Below are 16,291 nucleotides of genomic sequence, written 5' to 3' on the forward strand. Positions count from 1 at the left end.
AAACCACAGCTTGCAGATTTCAGCCTCAAGAAGTGAGTTAACAAGTCAGTGCCGCTTTTTTGGGGTATAAATCTAGTAGCACTGGAATAACTTATAATTTGAGTTTGGGAAAGGAACAATGGGGGCATGTCTGAAGTGGTAAAACACCTGCCTACCAAGTGAGAGGTCTGCTCTGAGTTCAGATTTAGTCCCACAAAAAGTAAAGTATAAAACATAATACCCAGTGTCTCCTGCTAAGTCCAAAGAACACAGTAATTATTTTCTAATGAGATTATTTCAGGAAAAACTGAAGCCCCTTTGAGTTCTCTCATTGTTTCTTTAGTCAGCCAAAGAATAAGGAATATCAATTTCTTATTTATCTTGCTAACAGTGGAGAGAGTTGTAGAAACACATGGGTTTAATGATAAGTTATCAGTCTTTAAGTACAAATATAAAGCACCTTGGTGGCATAATATAGTACACATATTTATGCATGTACATTTGCATACATAAGCCTAGTTTCGTAAGGCACATGTCATGTGGCACTCTAGGCACATAATCCTTTAGTACCTACATTTTTATCGATCAAAATTTCTTACAAAAGAGACTTTTTCCCTCTCTGATACTGCAACTTGAACTCAGCCTTTTTGCTTAACACTAGTTAGTGCCCACCGCTTGAGCCACAGATCCGTTTTCAGCCTTTTTTCTTTTTTTGGTGGTGGTTAATTGGATTTTTCTGCCCAGGCTGACTTTAAGTTGTTAGCCTCACATCTTACCCTCCTGAGTAGCTAGATTACAGGCTTGAGCTGCCAGTGACTGACAGAAGAGGCTTTTTAAAAAATCCCACAAAAACCCAAGTCAGCTGAAGGCATGAATAAGAAATAGAGTACCTGCTTAGCAAGCTCAGGGTTCTGAGTTCAAATCCCTATATAATACACAAAAAACTGAGCTCATAAAGCAAAACATTGGTTCTAAGAAAAGCGATTTCAGTTAAATGAGCTAGAGAAATTTACCAAGAGAAATGTTAGGCTGAACCTGCTGAAAGTGTTCAAATGACTGAAATAGTGATGCTGCACAAGAAAAGCTATATTCTCCCGATGATGAATGAAGTGATAACATTACCTTAAACCTCCAGAAGAATAAAGATGTGATTAGACCTTTAGCAAATTATCAGTAAGGAATGCAGCAAGAAGCTGTTTTGAATCCTATTTCAGACAGTCTTTAGGATTTTTACAGCAAGTTTACTTTAAAGAATACCAAACAAGAAAACAACTGAAAAGTGTAAATACAGTCTCAGGTGAACCAAATAAACCTCTTCCACTATTCACAAATTAGGCTGTTTTTTTTTAAGTAAAAATTTTTTTTATTAATGAGTTGTGCAGAAGGGTTACAATTCCCTATTAAGCTTTGTAACTGTGTCTTCATTTGCTAGTTTGTCTTGGCATAACATCATATAGTGAGTTTTTCTTTTTTGAAAGAATAACAGAAAAGCTGGGTGTCGGTGGCTCACACCTATAACCCTAGCTACTCAGGAGGTTGAGATCTGAGGATTGCAGTTCAAAGCCAGTCCAGGCAGGAAAGTCTGTGAGACTCTTTTCTCCAATAAACCACCATAAAACCAGAAGTGGTGCTATGGCTTAAGCAGTAGAGTGCTCGCCTTGAGCGCCCAAGCCCAGAGTTCAAGCCCCACAACCGACAAAAAAAAACAACCCCCCCCCAAAAAAAAAGAACAGAAAAGATCCAGATTTTCAAAATTTCTTGAACTAGATAGTAATAATTATTTGGTAATTACCATTGTGTCATTTAAAAAATGTCTTCTTACTGATTACTGGAGTTCTCTTTTAAATCTCCCTGTTTTCAATTGCTATTCAATTTTACCCAACTCTTAAACTGCTTGCGTTATTTCTTTCTGTGGATATAAGATACAAGCATCTAACTTCACAATGGTGATCCTAAATTTATTTTTCAGCCTCTCAAGGTGATGTTCTTTAATGTTTTAGAAGTAGTAATGTTTACTTTGTCTAGTTTTCTTAGAATATTTTATAAGACATAAAAATAATATGTAAAAGTCTAGCTTACTTTTTTAAACTCTTGGGACATGAAGTACTAACTCTAAAAGTTTACTTAAGCTTCAGAGGACTGTATAAAAAAACAGGAACATTATGTTGGAAGTCTGTCATGGGTGCACTCATCCCCTGAGCTTGGCTTGCTCAGAAAGCCTTTTACTGTTTGTATCCAAATGTTGCTTTGTTAAGAATTTTCATTGTATTTCAGGATCTTTGTAAAAACTCCAGACATCTGGTGAGCTTATCTTTTCAGATTAACTCCATTATTGTATGTTATGAAAATAATTTAATGGAATCCAAATTTGGGAAATGTTTGGTGGTATAAAGTTATGGTCTTGTCATATGAGGAACAAGATATCTTGGCTAAATAATGAAACAAAACTTTATAAAATTACTTTCCATTTTTTTGTTGCCATTGTTCTAGGGATGGAACCCAGGGCCTTAGGTATACTAAGCCCAGATTCTAACTAGTGAGCTACATAGATTTATACTTCCCATTCTTTCCTATTCACAAGACACCTAGGACTAGAATTACTGACTAGTTCTAGTATTTGCATAAAGATCCTCCTTTCTCCCAGAAAATAGTTAGTTTTCAGCTCTACTCTAAGGAAAGTAAATCTAGTCTGAAATAGACTTTTAGCTGGGCACTGAAGGCTCACACCTAGAATCTAGTTATCAGGCTGAGAACTGAGAATTGCAATTCAAAGCTTATCAAGGCAAAAAAGTCTGTAAAGACTCTTGCCTTTAGTTAATTAGCAAAAATTTGGAACTGGAGGTTTTGTTCAAATTGTAGAGCATCAGAGTTTTAAAAAGTCAAGCAAGAGCATGAGGATCTGAGTATTGACACCCCCAACCCCCTACCCCTACTCTGAGTAGAATTTTATGTTTGGTTTACAGGCATTCTGGTCAAATTGAAGATTTGTTGTGGGCAAAAAAATCTAGAATATTGAGTGACTTCTTAATTTTTGAAAGTGCTGTAACAGTAGATTTGAAAATAATCTTCTTCCAAAATAATTCTATTTACAGAAGATATGGGATTGCTTTTTTCTCTTTTTGCTTTTGATGGACTCCTTAAAAGCACTGTGGTCTCACATCTAGGAGGAAGTAAGGCATATTCATTCATCTTTTAAAAATAATAAACTCACCTATCATAAAAAGACTACTGTCAAATTACTGAACTCTTTTTGTTCAGGTATTTTTATCTGGTAGAGAAAGATTGACTAAAGTGGGAAGTTTCCTACTGTATTGTTACAAGGAAGTTTGGGGTGTGTGCTAACGGAAGAGGAGCATTTCATCAGCTTTGATGTGAATTTGCACTAATCTCTTTCTTTAGGGCTTGCTGACTTTGTCTGTTTGGTTTGAGCTACCTTCTCTTGCCTTGTCTTCTGTTTCTTCTGTGTATTAGAAACAGGGTATTGTGAACACATCGACGATTGTTCCAAGACCCCATAAATCAAGAATTTACTTCCAAGAAGTGTGACTTTAAGGAAAACTCTTAAGTAAAGGTATTTCTTAAAGAAAGAAACCATTTTCTGAGGCTATACTTTGTATCCCTTACATCTAGATATTCTTCAAGATTATCTCTTTGGCTTTTCTCTGGGCAATTTGCGTTTTCCCTGAATCTATCTACAGTATCAATTATTATATATCTACTACTGATTTCTGACTTTATGCCTCTTGATTTTTCACATAAACTCAACCCAGATTTTTCAGTTGCCTCCTAAATATGTGCTTGTTATGTTACTATAGTACTATCTCTTCCCAACATGTTTACTGAGGTATTTGCCTATGAAGGCTTTGTAGGTAGTTTATGACTTCTTCATCTTTGTAGTTACAAAGGCTAAAAATCTAAGAATCACACTTGCCTTATTGCTGTCCTTTGTGAGTAGCCAAAACATAAGTTACCGGGCTGGGAAGGTGGCTCAGTGGTAGAGCGCTTGCCTTGCATGCCTGAGGCCCTGGGTTCGATTCCTCAGCACCACATAAGAAAAAAGAAAAAAGCCGGAGGTGGCACTGTGGCTTAAGTGGTAGAGCGCTAGCCTTGAGCTGAAGAGCTGAGGGACAGCACCCAGGCCCAGAGGTCAGGCCCCCTGACCGGACCAAAAAAAAAAAAAAAAACCATAAGTTACCACGTACTCTTTCTCCACACAATTACTAAATACTCTTCTTCTGTTTTTAGAAATTAAGTTGATTATGTGGCTTGGCCTGGGATTAGGCTTTCTGCATCTATAGTACTTTTTTTTTCCCCCTCTATTTTATCTTTTGAAACGTTTTGTGAAGTAAGTTATGTCTCTTTCACTCTCAGTTACCAATTAGGTTCAAAGTAGTTAACTTGATTTACTACCCAGACCAAAAAAAGTGGCTGATCAGGGTTGAGGGTGACTTTAAAAGCCAGTCTTTTTCTACTACATCCATCCATCATCTTGGAGTTTTCACTTTTCAGGGAATCTTATGCTAGTCATGGCAACATTTCTGGAAGCTTGTGAACTTTTGTGCTGTTTCATGATTCTGAGTCTCTGCCCTCAGTTCCCTCAGCTTATCTTTTCAACTCCTGTTGAAATTGAAGGTGGTAAAGGCATTCTGTCTTTGAGAAGATGCATTTAATACATTATACCCATTCTAAAGGAAACTAACTCTAGAGGTAATCTTGTGTAATTGTTGAGGTAGCTTTTTTTTTTTTTTTTTTTTGCATTGTGCAACATTTGTTGAAGTTGTACTCTAGTGCTAGGCTCTGTAGCAGGTGTTTGAGGGAAAGTGATAAACATCTTGGGAGAACTCATCTCAGTCTCCTCAGAGTGACTTCAATGAGGCAGGCACTTCTCTGTCTCCTCAGGGAGGAAATGTATCAATGACTTGGGATTATAAAAAACTGTACTTACAGCACCTGATTCTCAGCAATAGGTTTTGATGTTGGTCTCTTAGCAGAATAATTGCCACTTAGTATTTGTTTAATGAAGAATCAGCATATTGAAATATTTTTTTAAAAAACCTGAGTTTAGGTATTAACAAACACATCAGCTTTTAAGCTTCAAGGTAAAATTCAGAGAACCAAATTATTCATGGCAATTTGCAGAAATTCTTCTTTGAAGAGGTTTTTATAAATATGAAGAAAAATCAATTGCCATTATTAGAGTAAATCTGTATGTGATAAGTGCTTCAATTTGTAATTTTTTTTAGAACATAATAAAACTTCTCTAATACTTTGTTTTGTCTGTTAATAAGTTATCTCTGGCTCGGAAGGTGGCTCAGTGGTAGAGTGCTTGTCTTGCATGCATGAGGCCCTGGGTTTGATTCCTCAACACCACATAAGCAGAAAAAGCTGTGGCTCAACTGGTAGAGTGCTCGCCTTGAGCTGAAGAGCTGAGAGACAGCACCCAGGCCCAGCGTTCAGGCCCCATGGCCGACCAAAAAAAAAAAAAGAGTTATCCCCTCGAAAGGGTATCCTTAAGACAGCATATAAAATATGGAGTGGTTTTCTTCCTTTGTATGTTCTCATTTATTGTATTATCCTTTCCCTTTTTAAGTAACGCTCCCTTACCCCTTATCCTCCACACCTTTTTTGTTTTTGCAGTATCTCTTGCTCCTCCTCCTCCCTCCATCCTTCAGGTAACTCCTCAGTTACCTTTAATGGGATTTGTGGCCAGAGTCCAAGAAAATAGTAAGTTATGTCTTCTTTATGCTGTAGATCAGATTATAGGCATAAAATGTTGTTTATTTATGGTTGACTAGTCATTCACTCAGTGATATTTCACGTATTTGAGTATTATAAGTCACTGTATGAATGGCGAGTGGGGATGATAAAATAATGAAAATGAAATTTTCTACTTTCAAATGGCTTCAGTAGCAGCTGGTAGATCTAGTTCAGTGGTAGAGCACATGCGCAGCATAGAGGCTCTGGGTTTTATTCCAGCACTGAAACAAACAAAAAGTGCAGTAAGGATAAGACCAATAATCTAGAGTCATACACATATAAGGAAAGAAAGCTCACATGAAGCTGAAAAGATAGTGTAATTAGCAGATATCCACAAAAATCTAGAGTAGGTAGTAGTATAGATTTCTCTCATGAGAGTTGTAGAAGTTTGTATATGGTTCTTTCTTCCAATCTCATGATTCCAAGTACAAAAACAGCCATGTTATAATAGGTGCCAGAGGACCAGGCTGACAGTTTGTCTCCCAAGTGGCTTCTCAGATGGACAATGAATTTACTTTGACTTGTGATCTCGTGTTGAATCATTGAATATTCAGATAACTAATTTTATTGGCACATTGAGTCTCCTAAGGAAGCTCTGGAGACTTGTTTTCCTAAATGTCAGTGAGGAATTGCTGTCATGGAAACCAGTGAAGATAGTCCCTTTGATAGGTGAATTCCCCTGTAAGCATTCTATATAAGGCATGGCATTATGATGAGAAGAGTGCATGATAGTCACACAGATTTGAATTGCTTGGGTCCACTTGTGCATAATTTTTTTGAGATTCATGATGACCTAAAAATTCATACTAAAAAAGAAGCTGGGCGCTGGGGCTCATATCTATAATGCTAGCTATTCAGGAGGCTGAGATCTGAGAGTTAGTATGAAGCCCGGTTGGGCAGGAAAGTCTATGAAAATCTTTATCTCCAATGAACTACCTCCGCCAAAAAAAAAAAAAAAACCGCAGGAAGTGGAACTCTTGGCTTAAGTGGTAGAGCCATAGCCTTGAGCAAAAGAAGCTCAGAGATAGCACCTATGCTTGAGTTCCAGCCCCAGAACCAGCAAAAAGAGAAAGGGACAGAGAGATAAGAGAGAGAGACACAGAAAAAACAATGAAAAGAAAAAGGTAATGTTATAAATACATAAAATGCTTATTATAATTTATTCTCATAAAATATGGTACAATATGGTATAAATTCTGTGAAAACTAGGCTTATATAAACACAGGCTAGGGCTGGGAATGTGGCTTAGTTGGTAGAGTGCTTGCCTAGCGTGCATGAAGCCCTGGGTTTGATTCCACAGTACCACATACACAGAAAAAGCCTGAAGTGGCACTGTGGCTCAAGTGGTAGAGTGCTAGCCTTGAGCAAAAGAAGCTCAAGGACCAAGCACAGGCCCTGAGTTCAAGCCCCAGGACTGACAAAAAACAAAAAACAAACACAGACTGTACATGGAATCATTTTCACTGGAAAGAAATGTAAACAAGTATAAGGATGCAGCATTATTACTGCATAAAAGCTATAGTAATTTTTTAAACATCTCCTTTGCTATTATTGAGCTTTCAAGTGTTCTGAATATTATCTGCTTTAAACCTGGTGTTTGGCTAATCATGTGTGAACAGTTTGTTACTCTAGTAAATTATATATTGCTGTAAAAAGTAATCCCAGCTAATTGGAAGGTGAAGCTAGGGTGGATGTTCGTTTAAGGTGAGGCCAGGCAAAAAGTTGAGAATCCATTGTAACAAATAAGCTGCGTGTGGTGGCACATAAACGTTATCCCAGTTACACTGGAGGCATGAGCCCCTGCTTGAATACTAACTAAAGGAAAATAGAAAACAAAAGCATAAGGTTGTGTCTCAAGTGGTGAGTATCTGCCTAGCAAGCACAAGACTCAGTTCAGACCCAGTTAAGGAAGGAAGGAAGGAAGCAATCTAGAGCTGAAGATAAGCAGTGGTAGAACACTTGTCCAGCACGGTACAAAGCCCTAGGTTCTATCCCTGGCATCCCTAACTCCCCCACTGAAAGGCTCAAAAGTGTGCCTAAAGTTATATTCAGACTTTTTGTTGCTGTGAGGAGAGGTGAGATGTTCAACAGAACTATGTCTTAAGATTTATTGTCATCAGGCCAAAGTAGCCCAGATGTGTACATCTCATAAAAACGATGGTGTCACTGATGGAAAAGAAACATTAGCAATTTGTTGCTTAAGGCTCTTTAGAAATGGGCACTGGTAGTAGTGGAATGTGTGCTCTGTGAGAACAGGACTTGGCTGCTCTCTTTAGCACTTAGAAAAATATCTGACACATAGTAGGCACTTTTGGTCTAACCTTTTTTGTTGGACCAACAAAATGTAAACGTCCTCTCAAGATGTGTTTGTGGCAGGCCCTGGTTGCTTATACCTGTAATCCTAGCTACTCAGAAGGCTGAAATCTGAGGATGGCAGTTTTAATCCATTCCATGCAGAAAAGACTATGAGACTTTTATCCCCAATTAACCAACAAAAAGCCAGAAGTGGCGGTGTGGTTCAAGTAGTGGAGAAGCCTGCTTAAGCATACAAATCTGAGAGACACTAATCTCCAGTAAACTACCAAAAAGCTGGAATTGGAGTACTGGCTCAATTGGTAGACTCACAGACATGAGGTAAAAAGACAAGTGAGAGCATGAAGCCCCGACTTTAAGTTCCAGTGTTGGTATTGGGGGTTGGGGGTGGGAGGAAATTTTGTATATTAACTGGTTATAATCCCATGTTACTGCTCTGAGGGCTCAGTGTCATTTCCAGATGCCTTTGACTTTTCTGTTTGATGATTTTTTTCTCTAAAAAGTCTATTTTATCTACATCTGTTTATTGGAAGGTACCCTATGAATAACTGTAATAATTGTGATCCTATGACTTCTTAAGACGTTTGGTTAAAGAGCTATTTTCCTATGTGATTAGGTAGATGTCTTCTTTTTTTAAATCACCATGCTGAATTCTGTTTATCAGGTAGCTGATATGACCTACATTCAGAGAATGGTGAGATCACTTTAGCCACACCACAGGGCTGGACAAAGCATGTTGCCATTTTCTCATCTCACTTGGAAGCTGGTTTAGCAAAGTTACCTTCTAATTAACTCTGTGGCTTCCATCTTTTCCAGATGACCACTCATGTGACCTCTGGTCTCTGGCTAGTGCTGCAGCTCATCAAACATCTTCCCTAACTTTGGGAGTCTCAGGCTTCACCACACCTTACTCTCACTAGGTTTCTTCTGTTGTACGAACAAAAACCTCTGTGAGCTGACAAATAAGGGTTTGGGGCTTAACTAATCTTATTTCCCTCATTTCTCAGAAGCTAAAGGCCTTTAACAAATCTTAAGATTCTTATGACCCTCTTCCCCTTTGCTTTAGCTTCTAGAACCCTAAGAAGCTGACTATCCTTGCCCCTTCCTGTTGCCCTGCCAGAGCTCACAAACCTGTAGGATTCTTACCGGTTGGGAGGAGGTCTCTGAGACCCCCAAGCAACTCTAGGGTCTAAACTTGAGGGGTCCTTGCATTTTAGATGATGCTATTTGAGGCCCTCTGTTCTTTTGGTTTGTGAATGGTTTTCCCATGCTAGCTCAGGGAGAAAATGCCCTGTCAGCAAGATTCCGCTGGCCCAGCATGTATGTGTTCAGGACAGCCACAGTGTGACCTTTGTTAGCCAGCCAGATTAGATGTGGGAGAAAAGATCATTGTTTCTTGCTCTTTAAAAATGTTTCTACAAACGGAGTGCCAGTAGCTCGAGCCTATAGATTCTAGCTACTCAGGAGGCTGAGATATGAGGATCACAGTTTGAAACTAGCCTTGGCAAGAAAGTCTAGGAGACCAGCACCCCAAAAAAATTAAAAATTAAAAAAATAGGGGCTGGGAAGATGGCTCAGTGGTAGAGCGCTTGCCTTGAATGCATGAGGCCCTGGGTTCGATTCCCCAGCACCACATAAGAAAAAAAGCCGGAAGTGGCGCTATACAAGTGGTAGAGCGTTAGCCTTGAGCTGAAGAGCTGAGGGACAGTGCCCAGGCCCTGAGTTCAGACCCCACGACTGGACCCCCCAAAAAAATTAAAAAAAGAATTCTGCAGCATTGAAAAGGCAAACCAAATATAAAAGAATTTAAAGTACCAAAATTGAAGAGCTTCTAATTTGGTTCCATTTTATGTTCCAATGTAAAAGGAAAATTGAAACATTATAGTGAGAAAAACCTTCTGTCATCACAAATCTAATTAATCTAATTAATTGATTAATGAAGTGAATTGCTTGAACATGGGTCTTGGAGACTCCTACCATTGTTCTGTGACCTGATGTCACTCATTAAGCAGCCTCTGGAGTATAGGCAAGATCTTGAAAATAACAGTCACTAATCCATCAGTTTGTATACAAACTAAAAAGTTACTGTATTTGTAAAAAAACAGAACTTGAAAGCTAGATACTATTATGAAGTAGGGTGCCATTATTATTGCTATTTTTGATTGTGAAAATACCATACAGAGGAGTTAAATTACATGAGCAAGGTAATGAGTACATTTTTATCAAGCATTGTTGCCTCCTCCTTTGTTTCCCCTTCCCATCCCTGCCCATCCCCCCCTCAGGGTGCCATTATTTTTCACCAGGCTTTAGTGAAAGTAGCAATTATTGTAGAAATACCAAAATATTTCATGAATATATCTCTGGAAATACTGTTTTGATGTTAGTGAAGTATATGACTCACCAATTCCTTTAGAGATGTCTTTATATATGGTTATAAAACATTGCCTATATTTTTAATTGCCTATATATTTTAAGTATTAGTTCAGACACCCTATGACATTTGATTGCCTTTTGGGGATCCTCTAGTCTCCCTTCCTCTCTTCTCTTGTATGTGTATGTGTGAGTTCTGGTATTAGAGCTTGAACTTGGCTCAGTGCGTTTACTTGGCTTGCTTGCTCAGGCTGGTACTTTTCCACTTGAACCATGCCTCCAGTCCAGCATTTTGTGGGTTAATTGGAGATGGAAGTTTCAGGCTTTTCTGCCCTTGCTGGTTTGGGACCATGATTCTCCAGGTCAGCCTTCTGATTAGCTAGGGTTATGGACATGGGTCACCAGTGCTCAGTTCTCCAGCCCTTTAAATTTTGGTTATTTTTAAATGTTAAATATAATTTTATGTTGTTACTAATGAGGTGTTTACAGAGGGGTTACCGTTTCATAAGTCAGGTAATAAGTACGTGTCTCTTTTTGGACAATGTCATCCCTTCGGTTTCCCGTTTCTCCCTCTGACCCTGCTCCACAAGTTACACAGTTCATTTTCCACATAGTATATACGGAATAGCATGATTATATTCGTTCATCCTTCCTCCTTTCCTTTTTGCTCCCCCTTTGCCCTCCCTAAAAAGAAAAAGAAAATCCCCCAAATCACCACCACCACCAATAAAAACCCATGTTTCCATTTCCTAGAATTCATTGAAATAAATGGTATATTTTGGTTATTTTTGAGTTGGGTATTGCTTTATGCCTGGGTTCTGGGCCGCCATTCCTGCTTATGTTTCCCGGTGTTGCTGGGATGGCAGATCCCCCCAGTTGTGCTCAGCCATTGTTTTTCCCCTGTATCTGTACCACCATGCCCAGCACTTAGTTGAGATGGTGTCTCTCAAACTTTTTATTTTTGGTGGCACTAGGAATTTGAATTCCAGGCCTCACGCTTGCTGGGCTGGGCTACTGCTGAGCCTTTCCTCCAGCTCTGTTTTTCCTTGGCTGTGTCTGTGATGGATCTGTTTCCTGCCTGTGGCTTCCTGAGCCTTGGTCCACCTTCCGTAGACTAGGTCATGACAGAGAGCACAGGCGTATGGCGCCCTGTGCAGCTTCCCTTCTGTGGAGGGAAGACTTTCCTCCTGGACTGTTCTGGAACCACAAGCCTTCCAATCTCAGCCTCCAGACACACACAACTGTACCCTCCTATGGCTTGAGAAGGGGACTTGATAACTTTTCTGCCCAGGCTGACCTCAAACTGTGATGCTTCTGTTCTCAGCCTCCCAAATAGCTAGGATTACAGATATGAGCCACCAGTGCCTGGCTTCTTGTGTACTTCTTAATGCCTAGGCTGGCTTTGAACCATGATCCCCTGTGGGATCCCAAGTGGCTTCCTTCTTTTTGTATAAGATGTGCTGTGGCTGATTTTAGAGATATTAGAAAGATGTATACATTCAGACTAATGCTCCTGTTTAGTACTTTAGTATTTTAGTGCTTGTTTTATTTTGCTTTGTTTTTGGTTTTTTATCCGACATGAAATATCCATCCCATATGATATTGACTCCTAGTCATTAACTCTTCCTTATCCTCAGGTGTAAGAGATCCGTTCCTAAGCACATAGGAGATTCATTCTATGCTTCATATTCCATTACAACTCATCACACCTATTCTGCGTAATTGTAAATGGAAGTTTGGCTATCCATTTTTTTTGGCTTTTGTCCACTGCTCTTTTCTCAAGGCTGAACATAGACTCTTAGTTGATTTTTATAGAATGAATCATAATGAAACATAACCTTAATGTTGTTAACTATCAAATTCTGTATTACAGTTTTAAAGGTAACAGACATAACCACTCAGGGTCTTTCTCTGCTTACTGCTGTAGGACTATTAAATCTTGAAGCCCATTTTCACATCTTTAAAATTAGAATCAACAGGAAAGTAAGTAGGTTGTTGAAATTTTACTATTCCCTGGACTTGAAATTGTTATAAATGAAATATTATCCATACTATTAATATTTCTCATATTGCCTTGAACACAGTATAAAGCTTAAATGTATATTATTACTTATTTATTTGAAAAGATTGTTAACATAAAAAGGTTCCAGAGCTGGAAGTGGAAGTGTGGCTCAAGTAGTAGAGCACCTGCCTTGAACTAAAAAAACCAAGTGAAAACATGAGGCACTGAGTTCAAGCCCCAAAGAGGAAAAAAAAGGTTGCGGAGTCCTAGTCTACAGTAATGATTTCAGTAAATATTCAACTCTTATCAGTACTAAGTAAAATGGTGAAAGAAAGCCATGCTTAGAGGTATAGAACATTCATTGTATTTGATATGGAACACTCAGCTTTTAAAAGATTATATTCAAGTATTGGTTTGCATTTCATGACTCTGAAGCTGAGGTAAAAAATACTGTTACTTTTAGTTTCAGATACACCACCTCCACCGCCACCTGTGGAAGAGCCGGTCTTTGATGAATCTCCCCCTCCCCCTCCCCCTCCAGAAGATTATGAAGAGGAGGAGGCAGCTGTGGTTGAGTACAGTGATCCTTATGCTGAAGAGGACCCGCCATGGGCTCCAAGGTCTTACTTGGAAAAAGGTAAGTTTCAGGAGTTAACTGGAGTAATGGAAAATAAGTATGCATAGAAATGAAATTGGCTGGTACTAAAGAGAGAATCTTTTTTGTTGTTGTTGGTCTTGGGCTTGTGCTGTCCCTGAGCTTTTTCACTCAAGGCTAGCACTTTACCACTTTGAGCCATAGCTCCACTTCTGGTTTTCAGGTGGTTAATTGGAAATAAGAATCTCATGGCCTTTCCTCTCTGGGCTGGCTTTGAACCACAATCCTCAGATCTTAGCTTCCTGAGTAGCCAGGAATACAGGCTTGAGCTACCAATGTCCAGCTAAAGAGATAATTTTGTTTATTCTTTTTACTGATAGGTAAACTTTTATTTATTTGTGTCTTCCACTGAATTTTGGTGATATAATTTGCAAGGTTTATGATTTTGAAAATCATGGTAGTAAAATTGTGTGTAATTTTATTTAAGTTATGGTTATCTGTTGTCTATTGAACTTGAGTTTTACAAATGATTTGTATAAGACAAAAATCACAAAAGGCTTTTTTGCTTCCTCAAGGTCATGCACAAATTAGTAAGATTCATTCCTCATGGATGAGAGGCTAGTTTCCTCATTGGCTGTGTTGGCCAGTGGCTGCCCACACTTTTGCATCACATGGGCCTCCTGATAAAAGACGCTAATACTTTATACTGTATCTAAGAAAACCTGACATTCTTGTCTATGTTTTTGGACAGAAGAAATAGGAGATAATGGCCACGGGTATAGCTCAGTGACAGAGTGTTTTCCTAGAATGTACAAGGTCCCTTATTGGAATAAAAAGAATAGGAAAGTTAAGTATGTCCTGTAAATCAGAAAGTGTGATAGTTGTGATTTGAATGATAGATTATCCTAACCATTATCCTAAGCTTAAGTGCTGGGATTTGCCAGATTCTTGTGTTACAGTATTTGCTTGCATTACATTCTTCTTGGTGAATTTCTGTCTGTGCCATTTCACCTCCCTTCCTTTTTATCAAGTCGTCTGTTCTTCTGTATTTCCAGCTCATCTGTGTTTCTTTTACCTAGATGTATGAATAATTTATGATAAATGTCAGGTAACATTTCTGTCCTCACAAGGTAGGCTCTTCCCTGTGTTTTCCTCTGTTTCTCTAATCAGCATGGCTGCTCTATTGATAATAAAAAATGAATAATGATCTAGTGCCAGTGGCTCACACCTGCAATCATAGTTCCTCAGGAGTCTGAGACCTGGAGGATTGAGATTTGAAGCCATCCAGGGAGAAAAAGTCTACAAGACTTCATCTCCAGACTGGGTGTGGTCAAGTGAGAACACAAGGCCCTGAGTTCAAGCACTGGTGATAGTAATTACTCCCTCCCCCCAAAAAAAATCTCTATTCTGTGTGATCAGTGATTTAGGGAAGGTAAGAGGAGTGATAATAATAGAAACAGGAGAAAATATAGTTAAGGAAGATGTCATAGGTAATCAGTGCTGAACACTGCATGAAGGTCATTAAAGAACAGAATGAGGAGACTGGATCTCAAAATTAGAACCTTTCTTCAGTGGTCACCTTTCAGTGACAGTCACTTCAGAATGGTGGACAGAAACAGTATGGTTGCTTGAACTAAGCAGTATCATTTTAATAGAAATAGCATTCCTATTAGGTTCTGGAAAGTCTGTTAATTCCCACTGTATTGTTAAGCAGTTTAACATACTCTTCACTGATAATGTCTGAGTTAGCCTTGTTCTATCTGATGTCAGATCACACACCAGTTCCAAACTATGTTAAGTGGGATTTTACTATTTAGGATAAGCATTGCTTTTCCCATGTAAATCATTTCAGAACATGACTTAATAAGGAGTATATTGAGATAGATAATCTTACTAATGTTCTGATTTTCTACCAATTTAATGTACTTAATTCCTAGGTACATGCTCTACGGTATTTGATAGTCATTCTTTTTTAGCTCCTACTAGTCACCTCTATATACCACTTTTTATTTTAGTTTGTTATCATCTCAGTTTTTTTCCCCAGTGTATATTTAGGTAGTATTTCTTAATAACTGGTTGGTTGAATAATACAGAATATAGAGTTTAGTTAGAACTAGCTAGTATTTACGTATTTAGAAGCCTGATGAGAAGAGTTTTGGTTTTGTTTTAGACAGTGTCATCTCACTATGCTTCCTCTTTTCCGGTCTGGCCTAGTTGTGCCTTGGCCTCATATTCCACCATACTGGTTCTAGAATTACTTTGATAAAGTCTTTTGCTGTAATTCAAATGTGCCTTCCTTTTGAAGAATAGCTTTGTGATGTAGAAGTAAATAAGTAATTTCCTGGTGTGTGCTTTCCCTGGAATGAAAATGAATATTTTTAAACAGCATTGTATATGTGTGTGTGTGTGTTTGGTGTGTGTATATGTTCTTTTTGTTTTTGAGCTCCTGGGTGTAGCAGTGGAAGCCTGTAATGCTAATCCTTTGGAGGTGGAGATTAGGAGATCTACTGCTTGAAGCCAGCCTGGGCATAGCCAGTGGCTGAGTAGTATGTGTCTTGTCATCCCAGTGACCAAAGAAGCACAAATGGGATTGTAGCCTGCACCTGCCTGGACATAAAATGAGACCCCACGTTGAGAATAGCCAACATTATTTTTAAAAAAGGGACTGGTGGAGTGGCTTAAGTGGTAGAGTACCTGCTTAGCAAGCACTCAAGGCCCTGGGTTTCAATTTCAGTATGCAAAAAATGGCAAAGCAAAACAAAAAACAGTTTCATAATTGATCACTAATGTTAACATCTACCTCACCAATAGTAATAATAGGCATAAATGCACTGGTGGCTCATGCTTATAATCCTAGCTACTCAGCAGGCTGAGATTAGAGGATCATAATTCAAAGGCAACCTGGACTGAAAAAGTCCATGAGATTCTATCTCCAAATAACCAGCAAAATGGAGGCATGGCCTAAGAAGTAGAGGGTCGGTCTGATCAAGAAAGCCAAGTGAGCATAAGATCCTGAGTTCAAACTCTGGTATGAGTGGGGGCAGGGAGGCAGGGAAGAAAAAACAAAACCAGCTGTCCAGTTATTTACCACTATAAGCAGAGGTCCTGGAATCATATTCTGTCAATCCTACCTAATATAATTTCTACATTTTATTTTATTTTTTGGTCTCATCGTGGGGCCTTAACTCTGAGCCTGGGCGCTGTCCCTCAGTCCTTCAGCTCAAGGCTAGCGCTCTACCGCTTGAGCCACAGCGCCACTTCTGGCTTTTTTTTTT

General features: G+C 38.8%; 1 protein-coding gene across 5 annotated transcripts in view; it reads left to right on the plus strand.

Annotated features, from left to right (window-relative positions):
* Abi2 (abl-interactor 2) overlaps positions 1-16,291 on the plus strand; it is a 73,669-nt gene that overhangs the window by 52,457 nt on the left and 4,921 nt on the right. For 4 of the 5 annotated variants that reach the window (XM_013009905.1, XM_013009928.1, XM_013009912.1 and 1 more), the window contains one exon: positions 12,885-13,058. In XM_013009905.1, coding sequence (XP_012865359.1) covers positions 12,885-13,058 — 174 coding nt within the window. Of the gene's footprint in view, positions 1-5,616; positions 5,704-12,884; positions 13,059-16,291 lie in introns of all 5 variants that reach the window. The other variant, XM_013009934.1, reaches the window with a different exon arrangement.

The sequence above is a fragment of the Dipodomys ordii genome, unplaced genomic scaffold (assembly GCF_000151885.1).
Source record: "Dipodomys ordii isolate 6190 unplaced genomic scaffold, Dord_2.0 Scaffold1, whole genome shotgun sequence".
Lineage (NCBI taxonomy): Eukaryota > Metazoa > Chordata > Mammalia > Rodentia > Heteromyidae > Dipodomys > Dipodomys ordii.